This window comes from Symphalangus syndactylus, chromosome 4, assembly GCF_028878055.3.
Source record: "Symphalangus syndactylus isolate Jambi chromosome 4, NHGRI_mSymSyn1-v2.1_pri, whole genome shotgun sequence".
Classification (NCBI taxonomy): domain Eukaryota; kingdom Metazoa; phylum Chordata; class Mammalia; order Primates; family Hylobatidae; genus Symphalangus; species Symphalangus syndactylus.
In genome coordinates, this window is record NC_072426.2 from 83,201,181 (window position 1) to 83,227,856 (window position 26,676).

The 26,676-nt window shown below is 42.2% G+C and overlaps 1 protein-coding gene across 6 annotated transcripts; it reads left to right on the plus strand.

Moving 5' to 3' along the window:
- Window positions 1–804: 804 nt before the first annotated feature.
- Window positions 805–25,549, plus strand: AGAP4 (ArfGAP with GTPase domain, ankyrin repeat and PH domain 4). Of its 6 annotated transcripts, none has more exons than XM_063637438.1 (8): window positions 805–820; window positions 1,363–1,541; window positions 4,538–4,599; window positions 12,950–13,050; window positions 15,502–15,537; window positions 23,721–23,780; window positions 23,892–24,051; window positions 25,358–25,549. In XM_063637438.1, exons 2-7 carry the CDS (start codon window positions 1,445–1,447, stop codon window positions 24,046–24,048), a joined length of 513 nt encoding a protein of 170 aa, XP_063493508.1. In that variant the 5' UTR covers window positions 805–820; window positions 1,363–1,444; the 3' UTR covers window positions 24,049–24,051; window positions 25,358–25,549. The 6 variants fall into 6 exon arrangements, with proteins under 6 accessions (XP_063493508.1, XP_055129978.1, XP_055129977.1 ...); XM_055274003.2 differs by lacking the exon at window positions 805–820 and adding an exon at window positions 863–1,301 and having other exon boundaries at window positions 1,427–1,541; XM_055274002.2 differs by lacking the exon at window positions 805–820 and adding an exon at window positions 866–1,301 and having other exon boundaries at window positions 1,431–1,541.
- Window positions 25,550–26,676: the final 1,127 nt, after the last annotated feature.

Here is a 26,676-nt window from a genome sequence, read left to right on the forward strand (position 1 = left end):
AGTGTACTTTCTGATAATCATGCTTCAGTAATTGAGGAATTCAGACTACCTGGGATCAAATTGTGGCCCCACCCTTAGCAGCCACGTGACCTTGGGGAGGTTACTTACCTTCTCCATCTAAACTCCTTCAGTAAAATCTGTAAAATGAGATTGTTTCTGAGGGTTAAATGAGCATAGCACAGTAGGGACACTGTCAGGCACACACTACTTGCCAGATGTCGAGTATTCATCTTTATTGAACTCACTGTATGGCTCTTGATTTTGTATGACAAAATCATGCTTAGTGCTTTCTTAGTAAAAGAAAGAATATGAAAGTCCCTGCCGTGGAAGGAAGAAACAGCAGGGAGATAGGAGAGTTGGTAAATTTCAGCATTTCAGAGCATGGAGGGACAAGTTAGGTTTCTATTTTATGGAGAAGGAGGTGGAGGCAGGATGGGTCCTAAGGTGTCATTCAACACACACAGCCGTAACTCTTCATTGGGAGTAGAGCTAGGGCCCCAGGGATTGCTGTGGTCAAGTTGCAGACAAAAACGACCACTCATTGGAAGACAGGAGAGGAGTGCTTAGTTACAAAAGCAGTCAGCAATTCAGGGGTATCTATATTCAGTCAGCAAATAAAAGTTGTTCAACTTGGTTGCTAATGGAACCCACTCTACTGAGGCTTTGTATAGAACTCATAGAGGAAGATGGCTTCAAGTAACGAACTACCCTATGCTTTTCTTAGGACTAAAAAGCTCAGGAAGCTGGTGATGAATGAAAATCTTAGTCCCACTGGCACTGCACAAGGGGCCAGGAGAGCAGCAGCATCATAAGGCACAGGGTGGGGCAGCCCAGGCAGGGGCATTCTGAGCTGTTGGGGGAGGGGTGGCAGTTAGGGTGGGGCATTGTGAGCTGTCAGGGAGGGCATTGTGAAGTGTGGGGTGGGGCATTGTGTGCCACATGCCTGGGCTCCCACCTGGGCCAGTGGGCTTCAGTCTGTAGGTGACTACAGAAGGAGGAGGAGCTCCGTCTGTTCTCTCTTCAGGCAGTTGTTGTGTCTCTCAGCGCTTGTTGGGTTCACAACCTATTAAATAAGCCGGCTGGTCTTCACCCTCCCAGACAAGTCAACTCAGGGGAGGCAGCAGGGTGCAGGCCTTGGCCCACAGCCCTAGCCAAGGCCGGGGCCGGGGCCAGGGCCAAGGCTCGGGGCCGGGCTGTGAGGTGGGCAGGCGAGCAGCGGGCAAGACCATCTCTGCAACTGCAGCATGGCCTCGGCCTAGGACAGCTGGAGTGCGTGGCCAAAGCTGTGAGCAGAGACACAGGTAGTGGCAGACAGTAGAGGCGCCCAATGGGGAACATACTGACCTGTTGTGTGCGCCCCAGGGTCAGCCCCGAGTTTGAACAGCAACAGGGGTCGGTGTGTCCCTCTGAATCCGAAATCTATGAGGCAGGAGCTGGGGACAGGATGGCTGGAGCACCCATGGCTGCTGCTGTACAGCCTGCTGAGGTGACTGTTGAAGTTGGTGAGGACCTCCACATTCATGACCGGGAGATGCCTGAAGGTAAGGAGGTGACGGGTGCCATCTGCCCTCGGCTTGCCTCTGGCTGCTGCTGCCCCCAAGTTTCCCTTTGAGGCATCCCCAACTTCGAGCTCCTTCTGCCTGTAGCCAGCTTTCCTGGGGGCTGGCCAGGAACAAGAGCTGGCTCCGCCTTGCATTCCCACCCCTTAGTCTTTCCCCACTGAGTCCAGTCGGTTTCTTTTCGCCTCCCCTCCCAGTTGCCCAGTTCTTGCTCTCTCATCTCATTCTCCCAGGCTGGCATGGGACCATTTATTTATGGCTCTTCTTGTCGAATAAGCAGCAGTCAAATAAACAAGCTGATAAATTTTTATAAATGATTACATTTTTTTTCTCCCTCTATACATATAGCTTGGAGTTTAACCTTTCTGCCAATCCAGAGGCAAGCACAATATTCCAGAAGAACCTCAAACAGATCGTGAAATAACATTGTCTGTAGCTCTTTTTATTATCCTGTGGGACTTTGTTTAGGCTTCTTTGGACTATTCTCTTCCTTTTCTCTTTTTTTTTTTTTTTTTTTTTTTTGAGACGGAGTCTTGCTCTGTCCCCCAGGCTGGAGTGCAGTGGCGCGATCTCTGCTCACTGCAAGCTCCGCCTCCCGGGTTCACGCCATTCTCCTGCCTCAGCCTCCTGAGTAGCTGGGACTACAGGCACCCGCCAACACGCCCGGCTAATTTTTTGTATTTTTAGTGGAGACGGGGTTTCACCGTGTTAGCCAGGATGGTCTTGATCTCCTGATCTCGTGATCCGCCCGCCTCGGCCTCCCAAAGTGCTGGGATTACAGGCTTGCGCCACCGCGCCCGGCCCCTTTTCTCAATAAAAACTCAAATATCCCAACTTTTCAGTACCCTTCTTATTTTTTCTTTGTACCTATCCAGATGGCACCTAAGTGAAGGAACCAGGTAAGTGCCTAATTGTTTCCTTTGTTAAAGTAGCTAAATCTCAGGACGGTTCATATTCAAATATTTGGGGATTTCTTATTTAAAATCAGAATGGAGGTTGCCATGGCAGAGGCTATATGGTATTCTTAATGGGCTGCTTTAAGTCACCTTGATAGAAGCTGCTTATTTTCTTCTAACTGTAATTTGAACACAGAAGGAAAAAAAAAAGGAGGGTGCTTAAAATAATTGTGAAAGGTGTGAAATGTCACAGCCAGGGCTGCAGAAAAATGATTGTGGGTGTGTGTGTTTGGGGTTTCTCAAAGGAGTTTACCCATGAGGCCCTGATTACTTTAGAGTTCTTACTTTAACACAAAATGTGTCTCCAGAAAGAGAGGTGAGGATTGGTTCATGATCAAAACTTCCAAAAGACATGAAACGTCAGTGTAGACTTTTAATGTGTAGTATAAAGATTGCAGGTTAAAATGTCAGACCATTCCTTTAAGAGTGTTTGTTGCCATGGCTCCCCCTTTGTCCTTTCCCCTCCTGACAATAGCATCTTGTTCAAAGATATGAAAGTTAAGAGTTTTGGCCGTGCATGATGGTTCACGCCTGTAATCCCAGCACTTTGGGAGGCTGAGGTGGGTGGATCACCTGAGGTCAAGAGTTCGAGACCAGCCTGGCTAACACGGTGAAACCCTGTCTCTACTAAAAAAAGTACAAAAATTAGCTGGGCGTGGTGGCACATGCCTGTAGTTCCAGCTACTGGTGAGGCTGAGGCAGGAGAATTGCTTGAACTCAGGAGGCGGAGGTTGCAGTGAGCAGAGATCTCGCCAATGCACTCCAGCCAGGGTGACAGAGTGAGACCCCATCTCACAAAAAAAAAGAAAAAGAAAGAAAGTAAGTTGGAGTTTTTCAGTCTCTACACTGGGAGAGGTGGGGGATGGGAGGCGGTAGAAAAGAGAAAACAATTAGTTGGTTTGCCTCTAAAATTTTGCAAAGAGATGAATCTAAGTAAAAGTAATTCTGGGTAATAATATGGTTCTTGAATAAAAACCAAAATTTTCAAAATAGAAAACATTGCATCATAAACATATTAAATCCAGTTGGCTTACTGGTTTCATTTAAATGCCAGAGATTTCATTACTGTAGAGGGAATGTGTTATAGCTCTTCTATTTAAACTTTGGGCTCTTAATTTTTTAAGAGGTAGGATAATTAAGACTCATTATGAGTGTGACTTTGTAACTTGGAAGTACTATCCTCACTTTTCAAGATATTTAAGGATTGTGTTAGAATAAACAAATATATTATGTGAATTAATTGATTATACCTTTATACACAAAGCATGTAAGTACTTATGTAAACTTATACCCTGCTTGGTGATCTAAGGAAAGCCTCTGAGTGATGTTACACAGCAGCTAGTAGATGAGCAGTGTTAGATGAGAGCCCAAAAATGGCTCTTTATTGTCATTCTTTAGGATTACAACACAGTTTATGTATGTCTCACTTGGCCCTTTCCAATACAAATAAGGCCTGTGTATGTTCTCCCTAGGTATTGCTAATGAAGAAATGAAGACTTAGAGATATCACATGAGTATGGAAGGCAGCTACTTAACAGAACTAAGGTTCTATGTCCTCAGAATGACATGGAAATGACAGATATGCTGAATTTACTTTTAAAAAATTTTAAAAACTCTAGAATACATCTTATATTTTGCCTATAAAATAGACCTGTCTTTTGAAACTTACTGCCATCTTGATTTATTTTATGCAAAGTTGATTTTACACAACTCAAAGCCAACATTTACCTCTTCATTATTATTATTTTTTTTAATAAAGGAGGGTGTCACTATGTTACTCATGCTGGCCTCAAATTCCTGACCTGAGTTCAAGTGATTTTCCCATCTCAGCCTCCTGAGTAGCTGGGACTACAAGCATGTGCCGTCTTGCCTGACTCTATCTTATGTCTATACATTCATTTCAATGGATAAGAATAAAAGTAGAGGTAGTGAAATAGCCTAAATGCAGCAGTCAAATAAACGAATTGATAAATTTTTGTAAATGATTACATCTTTTTTTCTTTTCTCCCTCTATACATATAGATTTGGATAATCTGATAATCCAGAGGCAAGCACAATGCTGCAGAGAAACTCTCAAACAGATGGTGAGACAACATTGTTTTTTCTGCCAAGAGAAAGAATAAAAACTCTTGTTTGATCAGGTTTTAGAAAGTATTTAGAAAAACTTATATTGGTTTAAATTTTTCACCTTTTTACATGTTCACTTTTCTTATTTTAATGTGTGATATACTTTCCTTTAAATGTTACCATGTTAGTGAAAACATGTAAACTTTTTGTTTATACATTTTGCCATCTTTTTATCAACACAATTAATTTGTCATGTAATAGAGGAGTCATGGATTTATCTTTATTTATAATTCTTGGATTTATCTTTATTTATAATTCATGGATTTCTCTTTATTTATAATCCCTTTTCCCTTGCGCTAAAGAGTACATTTTAAAGATGAATGATAGAACTTAGACTTCAGCTTGGTTTTCATTTAAACAAATTAAAAAACATAGTTGTTGGCCGGGCGCGGTGGCTCATGCCTGTAATCCCAGCACTTTGGGAGGCCAAGGCGGGTGGATCACGAGATCAGGAGATCGAGACCATCCTGGCTAACACGGTGAAACCCCGTCTCTACTAATAATACAAAAAAATTAGCCGGGTGTGGTGGCGGGCCCCTGTAGTCCCAGCTACTCAGGAGGCTGAGGCAGGAGAATGGCGTGAACCTGGGAGGCGGAGCTTGCAGTGAGCCAAGATAGCGCCACTGCAGTCTGGCCTGGGCAACAGAGCAAGACTCCATCTCAAAAAAAAAATAATAATAAAAATAAAAAAAATAAAAAAACATAGTTGTTTATCATCAGGGATTGAATCTGTGATTTGGGCCTCTTCTTACACAGTCCTCTGACCACATTCATTTACCACATCCAAATTTATGCTACTCAAAACTTTTAAGTTATTAACCTTTTCATTTGATGTAATGTAAATTTAAACATGCCCTACTCCTGCTTATTTTCCTTAATGTTATGTTAAATCCTCATTTATTTGCTAAAAAGCCATACACAGCCAAGTTTTCCAGTTGACTTAAACAGCAAGAATACAAGTGAGGGTTCTATAATAATATGCGAAGTAATGCAGCACAGTAAAACATGGGAGTTTGTAACATTTGTTTTTATAGTTTGAGTAGACTTTGCCCATCTTGAGTCAGTTATTTCTGGTTCGAATTTGTCTTCATTTTTTACATTACTATAAAGAGATATCTAAGGCTGGGTAATTTATAACAAAAAGAGGTTTAATTGGCTCATAGATCTTCAGGCTGTACAAACATGGCTTCAACATCTGCTTCTGGTGAGGGCTTCAGCAAGCTTACAATCATGATAAAAGGCAATGGGGAAGCAGGTGGTTCCACACGGTGAAAGAGGGAGGAGAGAGGGGAAGGGGGAAGGTACCACACACTTTTTTTTTTTTTGAAATGGAGTCTTGCTCTGTTGCCCAGGCTGGAGTGCAATGGCGTGATCTCAGCTCACTACAACCTCCGCCTCCTAGATTCAAGCAATTCTCCTGCCTCAGCCTCCTGAGTAGTTGGGACTATAGGTGGGTGCCACAACACCTGGCTAATTTTTGTATTTTTAGTAGAGATGGGGTTTCACCATGTTGACCAGGCTGGCCTCGAACTCCTGACCTCAGGTGATCCACCCGCTCCAGCCTCCCAACGTGCTGGGATTACAGGCTTGTGCCACCACGTACAGCTGGTACCACACTCTTTTAAACTACCATAATGAGAATTTGCTTATTACCATGGGGATGGGACCAAGTCATTCATAAGGAATCCACTGCCATTACCCAAACACTTTCCACTAGGCCCTATCTCCAACATTAAGGGTCACATGTTAACATGAGATTTGGAGGGGAAACATATCAAAACATATCAGAATTGTATTTCCCAGTTCCTTCCAGAGCCATTGGCTTCTGTCACCTAGAGAGCATGGAAGCGGTAAAAGAAAAGCTACTCCATGTCCCTCACTCTTCAGTGGTAGGAACTTTTGCCTACAAGGCCCTTCCAGCATCAAAGGCAGAGGCAGTGTAGGAAACAAAGCATGGCCCAAGTCCCTCTTGGGGCTTTTATTATTCTGGCCTTTTTTTAGAAAAAAAAAAAAAAAAAAAATGATTTTTTGTGCTGCAGTCACCTTATCCAATTAGGTTTGTATACTCTTCTTTTTTTTTTTTTTTTTGAGACAGAGTCTCGCTCTGTCGCCCAGGCTGGAGTGCAGTAGCGCGATCTCTGCTCACAGCAAACTCCGCCTCCCGGGTTCACGCCATTCTCCTCCTCAGACTCCCGAGTAGCTGGGACTACAGGCGCCTGCCACCACGCCCGGCTAATTTTTTGTATTTTTAGTAGAGACGAGGTTTCACCATGTTAGCCAGGATGGTTTCAATCTCCTCACCTTGTGATCCGCCTGCCTCGGCCTCCCAAAGTGCTGGGATTACAGGCGTGAGCCACCGCGCCCGGCCAGCTGGCCAGTCTTAAAATCCCTCCTCTTTGATAAAGAGTACACCTCTAGGTTGAATCTAAATTGTATGGTTCTGAAGATATTTTGCAATTGTGCTCTCATTACAGTGTTGTTCTCGAATCTGTTGCCAGTGTGTGATACATTATTTACAACCAGATTTTAGGTATCTGCGGAAGCTTTTTAGGATCTCTCTCTCGGAGGTTCTGAAATTTTATAACAGCTTGTTGAGGATCTTTTCATTTTATTGAGGCTACTAAACCTGCAGACTATCTCTTCTTGAGAATTTTTTTTTATTTTCTCTGTTACTTTTTTACTGATAGTCTTGTTATTCAGACGCTAGGCTGCTTAGACCAGTATACCTGCATTGATTTTTAATTTTTCCCCTTCTATTTTTTTCAGTTTGTCTTTTTATTCTAGTTCTGGGATATTCTGTGACTTTATCCTCTACTACTTCTATTGAATTTTATATTTTTTGAGAGTGTTTTAAGATTTTTTTTTAAGTTTTGCTCCTGATTTTGACCGGTCCCATGAATTCCTTTTTTCTGTTGTTTTGATCTCTTTTCTTGGAGGCTTCCCTCCAATGCGTGGTGGTCCCTGGCCTGCTTTATTTGGAAGCAGGATTTCTGTTAACTGATAGCACTCAGTGTGAGGCCTTAGAAACCTAACTAGCTTTTCATTTGGGGGACCTCAGTATATTATCTGGGAATCTTTATTCAAGACATTTCAGTTTCTTCTGAGAAGGATCTCCCAGTTTTCTGCCTGGAAAGTAAAAGCATGGCCACTTGCTTTCCAAAAGCAGAGTTAGCGAAGAAAGTTGGAGTTTCATTTTTGGTGTATAGTTTCCTTTATATCTCAGGTTTAAGCCATGGTATCTCTGAGCCAGAAATTCTCAGGTCTGATATATCCAGAGAACACACATCTAAGTTTCTTGTCAGGTGGAAGGACAGGTGGACTTGGGGCTCTAGTTAGAGATTTTCAACTGACCTTGCTGGCTTTTTTTTTTACATTTTACCCTACTTTCCAAAGTGCCATTTGCCTGTAAGTTCACAACCTGCTTTTAGTTCTGTAAGACAAACTGGCTGGCTTCTGTTCCAGTCACTTTCTGTAGGCACCAAAGTTGTGCTTCCATGTTATTTACCACTCCTTTATCTACTTTTTATGTCTCAGCATTTATTAAAAATTATCTCTGTCAACCTTCTCTCCTGGTCATGTGTGTAACCTTTATTTTATGACTAATGAGACTTCTGGAGGGAGAGGAAATAAATTTGTGGTCAATCTATTATATTTAATCCAAATTTAGGACCTATGTTTAAATCAAAGTCTAATTTGAGTATAATGAATGATATTAAGCCAGAGAATTTTTTAAATTAACGTATCTATAATAAGCATATTACACTTTTCTCCTAAGGCCTTGTTTAATATTTTCATTCAAACTTTATCCACTGCCATATACTTCCCATTACTTCACAACATAGATGGAGCTGTTTTCATGAATGCCCAAAGTGTTAGAAATATTTAAGTTAATCAAGATTTGTTCATTTTTAGCCTGGTCAACATAGCAAGACCTCATGTCTACAAAAAGGTTAAATAACAAATTAGCCAGGCCTGGTGGCATGCGCCTTTCGTTTTACCTACTCAGGAGGCTGAGGCAGAGGATCGCTTGAGCTCAGGAGTTTGAGGCTGCAGTTAACTATAATTGTACCACTGCATGCCAGCCTGGGCAACAAAGGGAGACCCTGTCTCAGAAAAAGGAAAACAGTTATTAATTCTTTAAGAACATATCTAAAATTTGTCCTGCCCAAAAGGAGAGTGAACAATGTAAACTTTAGTCTTTGTTTTATTTTAATTATGTTTGCTGAGAAAAATGCTGTATATTGTTTATTTAGTTATTTATTATTTCCATAGGTTTTTGGGAGATCAGGTGGTATTTTGTAACATGACTAAGTTCTTCAGTGATGATTGTGAGATTTTGGTGCGCACCTCACCTGAGCAGTGTCCGCTGAACCCAGTTTGTAGTCTTTTATCCCTCACCCTCCTCCCAGCCTTTCCCCTGAGTCCCCAAGTCCATTGTATCATTCTTACGGCTTTGCATTATCATAGCTTAGCTCCCACGTATGAATGAGAACATATGATGTTTAGTTCTCCATGCCTGAGTTACTTCACTTAGAATAATAGTCTTTAATTCCATCCAGGTTGCTGGGAATGCCATTAATTTATTCCTTATTACGGCTGAGTGGTATTCCTTATGTATATATGTGTATGTATATCACAGTTTCTTTATCCACTCATTGATTGATGGGCATTTGGGCTGGTTCCATATTTTTGTAATTGTAATTTGTAAATTGTAATTTGTTTGAGTTCCTCGTAGATTCTGGATAATAGCCCTTTGTCAGATGTATAGACTGTGAAGATTTCCTCCCACTCTGTGGGTTGTCTGTTACTCTGCTGATTGTTCCTTTTCCTGTGCAGAAGCTCTTTAGTTAAGTCTCACCTGTTTGTTTTTGTTGCATTTGCTTTTGTGTTCTTGGTCATGAAGTCTTTGCCTAAGCCAGTGTCTAGACAGGTTTTTCCACTGTTATCTTCTAGAATTTTTATGGTTTCAGGTCACAGATTTATGTCCTTGATCCATCTTGAGATGATTTTTGTGTAAGATGAGAGTTGAGGATCCAGTTTCATTCTCCTGCATGTGGCTTGAGGATCCAGTTTCATTCTCCTGCATGTGAGGATCCAGTTTCATTCTCCTGCATGTGGCTCCTGCATAAAGTGTTACTTTCTTCACTTTATGTTTTAGTTGGCTTTGTTGAAAATCAGTTGGCTATAGGTATTTGAGTTTATTTCTGGGTTCTCTATTCTGTTCCATTGGTGTGTGTGCCTATTTTTATACCACTACCATGCTGTTTTGGTGACTATGGGCTTATAGTATAGTTTGAAATCAGGTAATGTGATGCCTCCAGATTTGTTGTTTTTGCTTAGTTTCGTTTTGGCTATGCATGTTCTTATATGGTCTCATATGAATTTCATTATTGTTTTTTCTAGTTCTGTGAAGAAGGATGGTGATATTTTGATGGGAATTGTGTTGAATTTATAGATTGCTTTTGGCAGTATGGTCATTTTCACGATATTCATTCTACCCATTCATGAGCATGGGATGTCTTTCCATTTGTTTGTGCCCATGATTTCATTCAGCAATGTTTTGTACTTCCCAACAGCATATCAAAAAGATAATCCAGCCTGGCGCAGTGGCTCACGCCTGTAATCCCAGCACTTTGGGAGGCTGATGCAGGTGGATCAAGAGGTTAGGAGTTCAAGACCAGCCTGGCCAACATGGTGAAACCCTGTCTCTACTAAAAATACAAAAATTAGCCGGGCATGGTGGTGTGTGCCTGTAATCCCATCTACTCAGGAGGCTGAGGCAGGAGAATCATTTGAACCTGGGAGGCGGAGGTTGCAGTGAACCAAGATCACCCCACTGCACACTCCAGCCTGGGCGACAGAGTGAGATTCCATCTCAAAACAAAAACAAAAACAAAAAAAAAAACGATAATCCACCATGATCAAATGGATTTCATACCAGGGATGCAGGGATGGATTAACATACAATAAATGTGATACACCACATAAAAACAGAATTAAAAGCAAAAATATCACATGATCATCTTAATAGATGCAGAAAAAGCATTTGACAAAATGCAGCATCCTATTATGATTAAAACCCTCAGCAAAATCAGCATACAAGGGTTATACCTCAATGTAATAAAAGCCATCTATGACAAACCCACAGCCAACATAATACTGAATGGGGAAAAGTTGAAAGCATTCCCCCTGAGAACTGGAACAAGACAAGGATGCCCACTCTCACCACTTCTATTCAACATAGTACTGGAAGGCCTACCCAGAGCAATCACACAAGAGAAAGCAATAAAAGGCATCCAGATCGGTAAAGAGGAAGTCACAAACTATTGCTGTTTGTTGATGATATGATCGTATACCTAGGAAACTGTAAAGACTCCTCCAAAAAGCTCCTAGAACTGATAAATAAATTCAGCAAAGTTTCAGGAGACAAAATTAATGCACACAAATCAGTAGCTCTGTTATACCCCAACAGCAGCTAAGCTTAGAATCAAACCAAGAACTCAACCCCTTTTATGATAACTGCAAAAATAAAATAAAATAAAATAAAATAAAATAAAATAAAATACTTAGGAATAGACCTAACCAAGGAGGTGAAAGGCCTCTACAAGAAAACAACTTATTATTTTTAATGGGTTAAAATGAGAGGCAGCAGGTACAGCAGGAGAAGTCAGTGGGTGGGCATCGGCATCCAATGGGTACTGCACCTTTGATGGTAAGGCTTTGGTTTTGACTTACTAAATTACGAGGTACGATTATTTTCTAGTTTTTGTTATTAAACCTTAAAACTACTAAGTAACCCCTTCTGTTTCTTGTTAAAGATCGTAAAATTTCATACTCTGATTTATGCTGACTGACATTAGATTATTTGTTTCTATTTTGTGACTACCTTAAATAATACCTATAAACAGTAAACTGTTAGTAGTGTTTTTGCTGTAGTTAAATATAGTAAAACTTATCTTCCAAATGATAACTGAATTGTCAAACACTTGTCGAAGTTTTGGATTTACTCAAAATTCTATGCTCAGCAGCTGGAGGTAGGAAGAGTAAGCGCCCTCCCTTACTCTTATGGAGAGGCATACTTTCTCATGAGGGGAATACGCTGCAAGAATTAGTATCTTGTAAGCAGTGATGAATTTGACTAGTGTACAAAAAAACATTTTTTGGTGTGGTGCTGACAAAGAGATCCAAGAGGGAAGATGGAGTCAGAGTCAAGCTTTTGCAGGAAATGGCTAGGTGCAGATCAGATGATTTATAGAATAAACTGATCAAGTTTTGAAATGAATGGAAAGTATTCTCTGAGAGTCTCATTTGAGTCATGTCATGGCAGTCTTATTTAAACATGAAGTAAAAGTTAAATTGTTTAAGTTGTCATCTGTTTTCAGGGTGTGAGGGAATATTTAAGTGATATTCTTTTTATCCTCCACATAAGAAAATAGGACTAGAGAAACCTATGGCTTCCTTGCTTGTTGGTGGCCTAGCAGCCCTGGCACACAGAGCCTCTGAATCCAAAACACTTGTTTTGTCACATATCGCCTGAAATAATACATTTAGGATTAGCAATTTAGTAAATGTATTAGTCTTGTATTCACTGCAATAAAATGCTCTTGTACCAGTATTATTTAATACATTACATTTTACTGTAGTAAATAAATAATAGAGGCCAGGCACAGTGGCTCATGTTTGTAATCCCAGCACTTAGGGAGGCCGAGGCGGGCGGATCACGAGGTCAGGAGATCGAGACCACGGTGAAACCCCGTCTCTACTAAAAATACAAAAAAAAAAAAAAAAATTAGCCGGGCGTGGCGGTGGGGGCCTGTAGTCCCAGCTACTCGGAGAGGCTGAGGCAGGAGAATGGCGTGATCCCGGGAGGCGGAGCTTGCAGTGAGCGGAGATCGCGCCACTGCACTCCAGCCTGGACGACACAGCGAGACTCCATCTCAAAAAAATAAAAATAAAAATAAATAAATAAATAGTAGAAATAGAAATTCTTGGCTGCTTTATATTGCTGTAGAAAAAAACAATTAAATCTTATTTTAAACTTTCTCATTTTTTTTCAAGGGAATTCATAAAATCCTTGTTAGGTTTGATGACACTTACCATATTAAGAGCAGCATTTTACAACCCATATCTTAAACATCATCTCTGGAAGTTAAGAGCCTCCAATGGGTTTTCTATAGAGTGCACATGATACCATACTCAAGCAGTTCATGGAGTGTAAGAAATATCTCAGTACTTTGTCATTTGCCATTTTAACCAAGAAAAACATACACTTTGATAAGTTTAACTTGTACTTCCCTTCTCCTTCAGGTATCTACTGAGCATTTTAGTCAACAATACAGCTCATATTTGACAATTTTCCTTGATGACAGCACAGCCAGCCAGCCTTATCTTACAGTGACAATAATATCGTGAGTACAACTATACTGCCAAGGGGCAGATTTCTTTATTCTAAAATTATTTCATCCATCTGTTTGTCAATTTCTCTTTTAATAAATATCTCTTTTAATAAGTATCAATTTCTCTTTTAATCTTAGATATCGTGGTGGAAGGAAAAATCAGTTAGCCAAGAAGCAATCCCAGAAACAATGTATCATTTTGATGGCTTTATGCCTTAAGACAATGTTGAACACAGTGAGAAGGATAGGTTCCCTTTATTGAATGTTTTTTGTGAAAACTTTATAGGCCTAAATCAGTGTGCACTACTTTGGACATTAGCCTTGGAAGAAGGAACAGCTTTTTCTCTTCTGGCACCACAGTGTATCTGCATTTGAATTTCTCCCATTGTGCATGAACACCTCATGGGCCCCAAAGATGCACCTTGAGAGCACCCTGAGATGAAGTTTATTTTAAAAGGAACAACAAGCAACACCACCACCAGCTCCATAGGGGCTGTCTAGTGTACATTATTCTCATCTCCTTGGGTTATGACTGTTGATTTTTAGAACACAGTTTGGAAAAGTGCTAATTTAGAATATTAATATCTTTATCTTTTACTTTTCATTCTGTAAACATAACTAGCTTATAAACAATTTTGTTTCAACTTTTACTTTAATTAAAAATGGCAAGTTTACACTCATAATAATGTCACTTTCCTCCCTCCCTTTTAACAATAGTTGAGATGAAATTGTGTTTCAGCAAAAACTGGACTCAAACTCTGTCTCAAGTCCTGAGCTTTGGGACCCATTGAGTAATCACTAAATGTCTGTGGTCAGCCAAGTCTCTTAAGTCTTTGAGCACACATACACAAAAACTACGTTGACTAGAGTCCCTGGCTTCTTTTGAGTTCACAAGATTTTGATGTGTTAGCATATAATTCAAAAGTAGCTTTGAAGATTAATCTTGTGCAAACAAATTTCATGCTTTTTTCCTCATTATTCTACCTTTTAGAAGTCTACTTTTGAAAGTAGAGTAAGTTTTAATTTGCCATCAGCAAGTTTGAGAAATGATCATTTGGTATATTCACTATTGGTGAAATAAAGGTTTATTGAGCAAATTAATAGGACAAATTGGCTTCAAGAAAAGATTTTGAAAAATGTTCATCACCAGTCAGTAGTGCACTGTTGTCAGTGGGATAGGTGGAACTCACTGAGATCACTTATGCAAGGTTTTTTTTTTTCAAAATACATGTCTGCAAACACATGTATCTTCCCATCTCCACTTTCCCTCTATCTCTAGGCACTGAGAAGACTTTCAGGAAAATAGGGATGGATGTGAGGCATCTTTCTGTGAAGAAAAGCATCCCAGAAGATTCTGATTTTCACCCCAGCTCAATCATTCCAAACTTTGCTGCTCATTGAAATCACCTGGGAAACTTTTACCGACAACCTTGATGCCCGAAGCCACACCCAATACTAATTAAATTAAAATGTCTCATATTGAAGATTAGGCAGTTATTAAAGCTTCTCAGGTGATTTTAATGTGCAGCAAAGTTTGAGAGCCACTGCTTAATTTGAGTTTAGGATGAGAAACTATTTGGTGGGACCTTGGGCAAGTCAGTTTTAAGGTTTGTTTCCCTGATCTGTAAAATGAGTGTTGAATTAAATGTCATGTAAGGTCATTGGTCCTTTCCAGCATGTAACTTTAAATTCTGTGATTTTAAAATTATTTCAGAGATGAAAACTACTTAAAGCACTATCGACATATCCATCTTATGTGCTAATGTTACAGGCTTTTTAAAAAGTGCTAATATTGTATAGATCTATTACTAAAATTGAGATTTGCCTTCCCTCGGTTGTTTTGAGCCTCATTCTACAAAATTAGCTGGGCGTGGTGGCACATGCCTGTAATCCCAGCTACTCTGGAGGCTGAGGCAGGAGAATTGCTTGAACTCAGGAGGCAGAGGTTGTGGTTAGCCGAGATCGCACCATTGCACTCCAGCCTGGTCAACAAGAGCGAAACTCCGTCTCAAAAAAAAAAAAAATGACCTGGGCATAGTGGCACAAACTTGTAGTCCCAGCTACTTGGGAGGCTGAGGCGTGAGAATCGCTTTAACCTGAGAGGTGGAGGTTGTGGTGAGCCAAGCGAGACTCTGGGTCAAAAAATAAATACATATAAATCTCATGGGACGAAAGCTTTTGTGGGTAGAAGAGTATATAACAGGGAAATCTGTTACCATTTATATATGATAATCGCCAACAGAAATGCGTCTTCTAAAAGCATATTGCCTCGCATTTTGGTTCTCATATTTTTGTGGAAAACCCAGAAATGAAAACAAGAAAGTGCCCTTATGGTACTGTTCTGAACTAGAGGATTTGAATTTCAGGGCTGCTAGGAGAGTTTCCTCTGCCCCCTTTTAAAAAATGTCTTCAGGCCTAACAAATGATAACATCTATTGTTATGAATTTTTTTTCCTTCCACAGCGTGACCTTGGAGATATATCATGATATCACACAAAGGTGAGCTTTTTAGAAACCTGTCTTGTTATTATAGCTAATTACTTTGCAAGATATCAAGCTCAGTGTTGTCACAGCTCTAAACATCATAAGCTGTATTGTGCCTACTAAAATATCAAAGCAAATTATTTGTGTTTTCTTTGTTCCTTAAGAGTCTTTTAATTCTTAAATGATTGAGAATCTCAAAGAGTATATGTTTATATTGATTATATTGATATTTACTGTGGTAGTAATATAAAATTGAGTTTTTTTCAAAATCCATTTTTAGTTTAGATTGCACAGCCTTACCACTGTTGATATTATGAGCTAGATCATGCTTTGTTATGAGGACTGTCCTGTGCATTGCAGAAAGTTTAGCAGCATTCATTGCCGCTACCAACTAGATGTCGGTAGTAACCCACGACCCAGGTTGTAACAACAGAAAATATTCCTTGAGAACGATACTGTTAACAGAAATTTTTCACTGAAAAAATAACTTTTCTACAACAAAAGTTAAGTAAAAAGTGTGTCATGTATTTATATTATTTAAAGTCTCTCATGTTGAGCTTAATAGGAGACAACTGGACTCTCTAGATCTTTCTTTGCAATTTGCTTTAAAGAAGCAATAAGATGCCGGGTGCAGTGGCTCACACCTGTAATCCCAGCACTTTAGGAGGCCGAGGCGGGCAGATCACAAGGTCAGGAGATCGAGACCATCCCAGCTAACATGATGAAACCCCGTCTCTATTAAAAATACAAAAACTTAACCGGGCGTGGTGGCACACACCTGTAGTCCCAGCTACTCGGGAGGCTGAGGCAGGGGAACCACTTGAACCTGAGAGGCAGAGGTTGCGACGAGCTGAGATCGTACCACTGCACTCCAGCCTGGGCGACAGAGCAAGACTCTATCTCAAAAAAAAAAAAAAAAAAGCAATAAGATGGCCGGGCACGGTGGTTCACACCTGTAATCCCAGCACTTTGGGAGGCCGAGGTGGGCAGATCACTTGAGGTCAGGAATTTGAGACCAGCCCGACCAACATGATGAAACCTGCCTCTACTAAAAATACAAAAAATAGCTGGGTGTGGTGGTGCATGCCTGTAGTCCCAGCTACTTGGGAGGCTGAGGCCATAGAACTGCTTGAACCTGAGAGGCGGAGGTAGCCAAGATCTCGCCATTGTGCCCCAGCCTGGGTGACAGAGGGAGACCCCGTCTCAAAAAAAGAAAAAAAGAAGCAATAAGATGACCTAACCTCATGCAAATATGTAGTTGGTAAAAGGTGTATTTTTAAAGTTTTCAGACAGTTGTGGGTATTTGTTAACACTAAATCAAAACTTCACAAGTGCTAGTTTCTTAAATTACAGTGGCATTTTACATATTAATAAATTTATTCCATCAGTACTCATTGATCTTTCTTGCACAGTAAATGGATCTTTCCCGCCAAACTTGCATTTATAATATTGTGCGTTAGTTACTTGGAATATATTGGTTTATGTTTTATTGTGTCAAAAATCACTTTTAGTTTAACCACCAATCTTACTTTAAAATGTCTTTAAGTATTTAAAAGCTTTCAAGCCTACAGGAGAAGGCACAAGTTTTTCAAAGTCCTCAGGAAAGCTTAAATTTTATCACTGGGAACAAATACTTATTTTCCTTGAAGTGACAACCTCTCACTTCATTTATTTTTGAGAATGATAGTTGTACTTCTTTTTTTAGACAGAGTCTCACTCTGTCACGTGGCTGGAGTACGTTGGCATGATCTCAGCTCAAGCAATCCTCTCACCTTAGGCTCCTGTGTAGCTGGGACCACAGATGTGTGGCACCATGCCAGGCTAATTTTTTTGTATTTTTGGTAGAGACAGGATTTCGTTATGTTGCCTAGGCTGGTCTTGAACTCCTGAAGGAGCTCAAGCCATCTGCCTGCTTTGGCCTCCCAAAGTGCTGGGATTTTACAGGCATGAGCCACTGCACTGGCCCAGTTGTACTTTTAAATAAAAACGATGCTCTGTGAAAAAAAGTAGTTGTTCAGTTCGCAATTAAATCAGAATTCTTTAGGAAAAAAAGAACAACCATACTTCAGTCAGCAGAAGCACTTCTTGTTAACTTTCCACTTCTTCAGAATATTAAAGAGACATGTCAAGATTTAATAACAACATTAATTTTTACTGCTTCATCAAAGACATTCGTAAGAAATTCAGGCTATCTTTATTAACTGTAGGGGACAGTAAAGAATAGAATGACTACTAATGTAATTGGTACCACTGCCTTGATTTATGCTGAGAAACCAGCAGTTTTACCCACTTTTGCTTTTATACAGTCATGGCAAGTGTCAAAGAAAAAGCAGGCAATGACTTTGTATTACTTTTACAAATTTTTAAATTTTTTAATCAGCTTTCTCAGGTTTAATTAGTATGATTCAGAACAGTGTCAGCCAGGCACAGTGGCTCAGGCCTGTAATCCCAGCAGTTTGGGAGGCCCAGGCGAGCAGATCACCTGAGGTCAGGAGATCAAGACCAGCCTGGCCAACATGGTGAAACCACATCTCTACTAAAAATACAAAAATTAGCCAGGCGTGGTGGCAGGTGCCTGTAATCCCAGCTACTTGGGAGGCTGAGGTAGGAGAATCACTTGAACCCGGGAGGCAGAGGTTGCCATGAGCCGAGATTGCACCATTGCACTCCAGCCTGGGCAACAAGAGTGAAACTCGGTCTGAAAAAAAAAAAAAGTGTTGACCTCTTAGGCCTTCTGGAAAGGGTCTTGGGGATCCTGAGAGGTCCACAGAGCACATTTGGAGAACCACCGGTTTATCACACAGGCACAATGCATTAGTTTTACAAAGTTTAAAGTTCATCAAAGACTGGCCTCTTAAAAAGGCAGATGAGTTTTTAATTCAAACAACAGAAAATACATAAATACATCACAAGAGTATACTACAGAGAACTAAAAAGAAAGGAAGCTAAGAAATCTGAATCACGTTTACATTTATTTTATTTTTTTATTTTTTATTTTTTTTGAGACAGAGTCTTGCTCTGTCACCAGGTTGGAGTGCAATGGTGCAATCTTGGCTCACTGCAACCTCCGCTTCCTGGGTTCAAGCAATTCTTCTGCCTCAGCCTCCCGAGTATCTGGGATTACAGGCACATGCCGCCATGCCCAGCTAATTTTTGTGTTTTTAGTAGAGACGGGATTTCACCATGTTGGTCAGGCTGGTCTCGATCTCATGACCTTGTGATCCACCCGCCTTGGCCTCCCAAAGTGCTGGGATTACAGGCGTGAGCCACCATACCTGGCCGTACACATCCCTCCTGAAGCATGCATTACCCTTTCCCTATGCTATATAAGCCCTGGTCAGGGTGATGGGGGTAATGGCACAGGGATCCACCATCTTGTCTTAGTGCCATCCCTGACTTCGCTTCTGTTCATAAACGCCTGTTAAATGTTTCTTTCTGAGAAACTGGGTTTGTCAGCCTCTTTCTTTGATATCTCAGGTTCCTTGGCCTTTGCGGGTAGGTTTATATAGACCTGCTCAGCACAGAACAGGCAGTTTCTCAAAAAATTAAAAATAGAATTACCAAATGATCCAGCAATACCACTTCTGGGTATATAGCCAAAATAATTGAAAGCAAGGTCTCATAGAAATGTTTGTACACTGATATTTATAGCAGTGGTATTCACACTCGTCAAAAGATCAATGCAGCCTAATTGTCCGTAGGCAGATGAATTGATAAAATGTGGTATATACATACAATAAAATATTCTTCAGCCTTAAAAAGGTAGGAAATTCTAACACATGCTAAAACATGGATGAACATTGAGGACATTATGCTAAGTGAAATAAGCCAGTTAGAAAAAGACAAATACTGTGTTCTTTCACTTATGTGAAGCGTCTAGACTGAGTAAGCAAAGTAATAGAAACAGAAAGTAGAACGGGGGTTGCCAGGGACAGGGGGAAGGGAGAAAATGGGAAGTTGCTTAGTGGATATAGAGTTTCGGTTTTGTCAGATGAAAAAGTTCTGGAGATTGGTTGCATGGCAATGTGAAAATACTCTACATTACCCAACCCAAGGGCTCCCCTTGACCCCTGTTCCAACTGTACACTTAAAAGTGGTTAAGGTGGTAAATTTTATGTATATTTTACCACACTTCAAAATAGAATTATTATTATTATTTATTATTATTATTTTTTGAGATGTCTCACTCTGTTGCCCAGGCTGGAGTGCAATGGCACCATCTCAGCTCACTACAACCTCTGCCTTCTGGGTTCAAGTGATTATCTTGCCTCAGCCTCCCAAGTAGCTGGGATTACAGGCATGCACCCCCACGCCTGGCTAATTTTGTATTTTTAGTAGGGGTGGGGTTTCTTCATCTTGATCAGGCTGGTTTCGAACTCCCGACCTCAGGTGATCCACCCGCCTCGGCCTCCCAAAGTGCTAGGATTACAGGTGTGAGCCACCATGCCCGGCCTGAAAAAAAAATTTTAAATTTGAGAAAATACAAAATTTTCATAGTCTCCAAGTATTTCTCCTAAGATGTTTTCACCCTATAAGGGGGAATGATAGTAACTTTACATGGAGAAACCAGCAGAAACCTGAACCAAATGAACAAGTTCAACATCATCAGTAAGAAGAACTATCAATGCCATAACTCTGATGGAATGCACTGGGAAGGATTCCACATCATTTTTGTGCTGTAATTGCCAAAAGTGTGTAACTTCAGTCCAATTATGGAAATACATCAGACAAACCCAAATTGAGGAACATTTGACAAATGCTGATCAGTACTGGCTCAAAGTGTCACGGTTATGAAAGATAAGGAAAGACTGAGGAACTGTTATTGCAGTCCTACAAAACGGCGAGAGGCTAAGAAATAATTAAATGCAGCGTGATCCTGGGTGGAATTTGGGAACAGAAAAAGGACATTAGTGGAAAAAGTGGTGAAACTCCAATAAGGTCTTTAGTTTAGCGAATATGTTCATTTTAAAATACTTAAATAATTTAAATATATTTAAACATCATTTAAATGTATTTAAATTAACAAAATTGGTTATTTTGTGAAATAATTTTAATATAGTTAAATATGAGAATGTGGATTTCCTGGTCCTGATCACTGTACTGTGGTTATGTAAGAGGTGAATGTTCAGGGAGGCTGGGGGAGGAATAAATGGAAATTATACTATTGAGTTGGAAGAGAGAAACCTACCCCATCAGTCACGAAACCCACCCCATCAGTCACGAAACCCACCCCATCAGTCACGAAACCCACCCCATCAGTCACGAAACCTACCCCATCAGTCACGAAACCCTCACACTCATGGCAGTGTGTCAGAGGTTCCAGTATGAACGGAATTTCCCAGATGTCAGTGCGAGGTCTCTGTGGAGGGAGTGGGGCTACCTGGGAATCTAGTGGAGAGCATTCCTCAGGAGCCTGCCCTTCCTGCACAGAAGCATCAGCCTCACCTCTGTACCACTGCCCCTCTGCGTCTCAGAACCCACTCGGCTTCAGGAAGTTTCTACTGCCAGCCTCCTTTCCTGGATGCAGCCTCCAGGGACTCAGCCCTGCCTTCCCAAGCATTACCGCCTCTCTTGGGAAGGGGCACTCTCAGATCCCGCACCCCTGGACTTCCCTGGGCACCACCTGCTCCTTCTTTCTTCACTTCTCCAGCTCTGCATTCTCACTCTGAGGGTCCTCTCCTGCTAGGAGCGTGTGTTGCTGGCAACAGTGAAGATTCCCCTCTGGGTTGCCCCCCATGCCCTGTTCTTCTGCACCTCCCTGTGTTCCTGTGTTGGTTCTGCTGTTGTCACCTGCTTTTGAGTTTACGTGGCTTCCCAGCTTCCTAATTTCTCTGAAGTTGAGTTTGATGTGTGTGTTTTTGTTTTGTTTTGTTTTGTTTTTTGAGACGGAGTCTCGCTCTGTCGCCCAGGCTGGAGCGCAGTGATGTGTGTGTGGATGATGGGCTTTTACTTCCTCCTTCTCCTCCTCCTCTTCCTCCTCCTCACTCTTGTTGTTGCTCTATATAGTTTCCAGAAGGAGAAAAGGGAAACTGTAAAATTGAGCTGCTGCAGGCTGGACACAGTGGCTCACGCCTGTAATCCCAGCCCTTTAGGAGGCCGAGGCCTGTGGATCACCTGAGGTCAGGATTTCGAGACCAGTCTGGCCAACATGGTGAAACCCGATCTCTACCTAAAATACAAAAATTAGCAATGTGTGATGGCATGTCCCTGTAATCCCAGCTACTCGGGAGGCTGAGGCAGGAGGATCTCTTCAACCCAGGAGGCAGAGGTTGCAGTGAGCCAAGATCACACTACTGCACTTCAGCCTGGGTAACGAGCGAAACTCCATCTCAAAATAATAGTAATAATAATTATTATTATTATTACTATTAAGCTGCTGCCATGTTTCTATCAGACCCAGAAATCCCGCAGAGTGAGCTGGAATTCTGTTTCTGTTTCCCCTCCACACCCACTGGCTCCTCTGTGCCCACTCCCTCTTGCACTGCATCACCAGGGTGCCTCACTCTCTGGCCCTAGTGGAATTCAGACAGTGGGGGATGTCATAGGAGGTGGGAGAGAGAGAGGAGAGGTGGTTATTCACTCAGATTCTTCCTTGCTGGTTTGCCAGTGGCCACATCTTTCTAGTGATGGCTGCAGCTTCTAATGATCCTCCCCTACAGCCACAGCTCTCTTCGGGGTCTATGGACACCTTTCCTGTCCCTCTAGACCCAGGGAGATAACAGCTCCCACTCTTGCTGGTCCAGGGCATTCCTCATCTCTCATTGGTTCCCTTAACTCTGTCCACACTTCTGTGAACAGCCCCTTTTCCTCAAGTACCCATTCGAATATGTCCTCTGGCTTCCACCAGGAGCCTGACTGATACCCACAGTGGGTGAATGCTGGCGTGCTTCTGGGCCGAAGCATGTTTTGTATGCAGAGGTCAGCAGCTGTGTGTGGGGAGGACCAGCCAGGCCCCACTCGTGGGTAATCGTGTGAAAAACAGCCTTGCCTGAGTTTGTGTCCTCTTTCTAAATGGCAGCAGACGTGTATTTTGTTTTTGACTCTGCAGCTGGTGATAACCACCTGCTTTAACCTTTCACTAGCCTCTGAGTTTTCTATGATTCCTGTTGGGAGAAAAGCTGAGTGTTGGGAGAGAAGCTGAGGCAGGGCTTGCATGTCTGCTAGACTTGCTGGCTCCTTGATTTCAGCATTCCGTTATCTCAAGTAGCCATATGTTTCTCATTCACTTGCTACACTGTTTCCTTTCAACCTCCACATCCTCACCACCTGTTTCTTTGTTAGATCACCAATAAATAGCATGGGCTCCCAGAGCTTGGGGCCTTTGCAGCCTCCACACTGGCAATGGCCCCCTGGTCCCACTTTCTCTCTCAAACTTTTTCTCATTCCTTTGACTCTGTGGGACTTTGTTGCCCCCACGACCTGGTGTTGGGTCTGAGCACCCCAACAGATTCCCATTCTAAAGATGAGGGACCAAGAGGTGGAAGGTAGAGTTAGAGTAAGAAACATTTCTTCTGACTCCGAAATCTTTCAGTTCTAGCACACTACCACCTACACTTTAAAAAACTCTGAATTAGGCAGAGAATTCCCTCTTGTTGGAGGAATTGCTTTGAGAGAAGTGGTTTTACTGGATGAGGCTTTGGAAATTGGCCTGAGGCAGGCGCCAGCACATCCTGAGAGGGGTGTGATCTGGCACAGAGGCCTGGCCTGGTCTCCAGGTCTCAGCTGGCAAGACAGCCTGATCGTTGACATTCCAGGCCGGGCAGGGCCAAGGGGCTTCAGGGACCCTGCCCTCATGGGGCTTACTGAGCTCGTCTCCTGGCAGCCAGGGCCCTGGCATCACCGAATGAAGCCTGCTGTGGGGGAAGGTCCTTCTAATGAGCCAATCTGTCCTGGCTGGGGTGGCATCCCAGAGCCCCACCTTGGATGTCCAGGGACGTATAGGTCCGTTGTGAGGATAAGTGGGTCAGCACTGAGCCCTCACCCTCGGGCGCATGGGCCTGCTCTGAGCCGTCACCCTGGACTGGGAGGGCAGTGGGCTTGCTCTGAGCCCTCACCCTGGACTCGGGAGGGCAGTGGGCCTGCTCTGAGCCCTCATCCTGGACTCGGGGGCAGCAGGCCTGCTCTGAGCCCTCACCCTGGACTGGGAGGGCAGTGGGCCTGCTCTGAGCCCTCACCCTGGACTTGTCTTCTCTGTTCAGTTCATGCCGTGGAGGAAGTGAAGGAGGTGGTGGGACATGCCAAGGAGACTGGAGAGAAAGGTACAGCTGGCTGAGGTCAGGCAGGGAAGGAGGGAGGGAGGAAGGGAAGCTAGGTGCTAGGCCAACCTGTTCTTTGATTAACCAGGTCAAACTCTGCCCCTAATGTTGCAGCCTTTCAGAGCCTCTCGGCTGGGGCAGTTACCTATGCTCATCGGAGGCCACAGACTGTACTGCATTAGGGCACTATCTAGATGGTTCTCTCCATGGAATGATAAGAAGACAAAGTCACAAAAGACTATGTGACAGCACACTGGGACAAATCATTTAACATGTAAAATTCTATGTTAAATGTCAGATTGATGTGTGTGAGCTACGAGTAGAACTATGTACAAAGCATGTGTATATCTCATTCCTTTTCAACCAAATAGATTCTGGGTAGATGAAGGACTTAAATTTACGTACATGAATTTATTAACTTAGTAGGAGATAACTATCTTAGCTCAGGCTGCTATTATAAAATACCATAGGCCAGGCACAGTGGCTCACACCTGTAATTCCAGCCCTTTGGGAGGCTGAGGCGGGTGGGCCAACTGAGGTCAGGAGTTCGAGACCAGCCTGACCAATATGGTGAAACTCTGTCTCTACCAAAAATACAAAAGTCAGCCGGGCGTGGTGGCACATGCCTGTAATCCCAGCTACTCAGGAGACTGAGGCAGGAGAATCTGTTGGACCTGGGAGGTGGAGGTTGCAATGAGCTGAGACTGTGCCACTGCACTCCAGCCTGGGTGACAGAGCGAGACTCTGTCTCAAAAACAAAAGCAAAAACAAACCATAAACTGGGTGACTTAGAAACAACAGAAATTTATTTCTCACACTCCTGGAGAATGGGAAGTCCAAGATCAAGCCTCCAGCAGATTTGGCATCTGGTGAGGGTGTCTTCCTGGTTCATGGATGGGCCTAGCTGTGTCCTCACATCGTGGAAGGAGCTAGCTCTCTGTGGTCTCTTTTCTGTGGGTGCTAATTTCAACCTCCCAAAGGCCCCACCTCTGAATACCATCACATTAGGGCTGAGGATTTCAACGAATGAGTCTTGAGGGGGAAGACATCATAAACATTTAGACATAGTAATAACATAAGAGACTTTGGCCTAATCTTGGAGAGGGGAGAATCTCTTTAGAACTATGACAAAAAAACCCAGCAGCCATAAAGGAAATATTAAATAAATTTGACAATCCAAAACTTCAAAATTTTCTATAGCCAAAAAAAAACCATAAACCAAGCCGAAAGAAAAATCACAAGCTATGAAAAATATTTGTAATAGAAATGATAATCCAATGTAACAACCCAATATAAAAATGGCCAAAAGACATAAGCAGGCATTTTCCAGAAAAAAAGGATAAGCAGGCAATGTACCCGTGAGTAGATGCTCAGTCTCACCCACAGTTGAAGAAATACAAGTTGTTTGGGAAATTAAAACCAAATTCAAATTCATTCTGCTAGGAGTCCTGCTGCCCTTGGTCCCATCGGGCCACTCCACGGACTAATCCATTAAGATGACCACATCCCACAGGCCACTCAAGGGTATACAAGTTCAGTGGGTGGATCACTAGGACATTCTTCCTCTTTCTTTCCAACAGCCATTGCAGAAGCCATAAAGAAAGCCCAAGAGTCAGGGGACAAAAAGATGAAGGAAGTCAGTGAGACAGTGACCAACACAGTCAAAAATGCCATAACCCATGCAGCAGAGAGTCTGGGCAAACTTGGACAGTGAATGCACCAGCTACCATGGCCCACCCTTCCCGAGTCTCAATAAAAAGCCATGAAATGTGTACGTAGAGCCCTGGACTTATTCCCATTTGGATGGAAACACTAGGCAAAGTATTTTCTTGTTGATATAAAATATTTAAATATTTATGGAGTACATTTGAGTATTTACTACATGCACAGAATGTGTGGTGATCAATCAGGGTGTTTAGGGTGCCCATCACCTTGAATATTTGGTGTTACTATGTGTTGGATACATTTGAAATCACCTCTTCTAGCTACTTTGTTTTTTTGTTTTTGTTTTTGTTTTGAGACAGAATCTTGCTCTGTCACCCAGGCTGGAGGGCAGTGGCGTGATCTCGGCTCACTGCAACCTCTGCCTCCCAGGTTCAAGCAATTCTCCTGCCTCAGCCTCCCAAGTAGGTTGGACTACAAGTGCAGGCCACCACGCCCAGCTAATTTTTTTATTTTTTATTTTTTGTATTTTTAGTAGAGACGTGGTTTCACCGTGTTAGCCAGGCTGGTCTCGAACTCCTGACCTCAAGTGTTCTGCCTGCCTGGGCCTCCCAAAATGCTGGGATTATAGGCATGGGATACTGTGCCTAGCCTTCTAGCTACTTTGAAATATGCAATACATTGCTGCTAACTATAGTCACCCTAGGTGAAGTATTTTTCAACAGAAACACTTTGCATGTCCCCTGTGTCTCCTCTGCTGAGGTGGACACCGGCACTGGGGCCCCTGCTGCTGGTTGGATAGGTCCTCATGATGAATCAGATGCTTCTCTCTCACACTAAGATCTTTCATGTCAAGAAGGGGCTCTCCTGGAAGAATAGTTAGTGTCTGTGCTACATTTCCTAAAAAACTGTTCCCCCAGAAACTATATATAGCTTTCAGGCACCTCAGTGCTTCAAGAACACGCTAAGGGAGGACTTTCATTTGTCTTGCATGTTTTTGGGATTTTTCTTGAGATGTTCCTGCAGGACTCAGAGCAGGTAACAGACCAGCTTGATGAAGAATTTGGCAAGGAAGGCCCCCACTGAGCTGCTTCCTGTTCTCCCAGAGATCAGATAAGCATTTCTGCTGGACAGTTACAGAATCTGGTCAAGGAGAGACTGAGTCACTGCTCAGTCATCCTAGAAGCCACTGTTGATTTTTTTTTTCTTTTTCTTTTTCTTTTTTTTTTTTAAGACG

Coding starts and splice junctions, on each gene's coding strand:
- AGAP4 (XM_055274000.1), top strand. CDS start 1,328: ATGGGGAACATACTGACCTGTTGTGTGCGCCCCAGGGTCAGCCCCGAG. Junction 4,600..12,949: donor GAGAAACTCTCAAACAGATG/GTGAGACAACAT, acceptor CTTCTCCTTCAG/GTATCTACTGAGCATTTTAG. Junction 15,538..23,720: donor TATCATGATATCACACAAAG/GTGAGCTTTTTA, acceptor TTCTCTGTTCAG/TTCATGCCGTGGAGGAAGTG.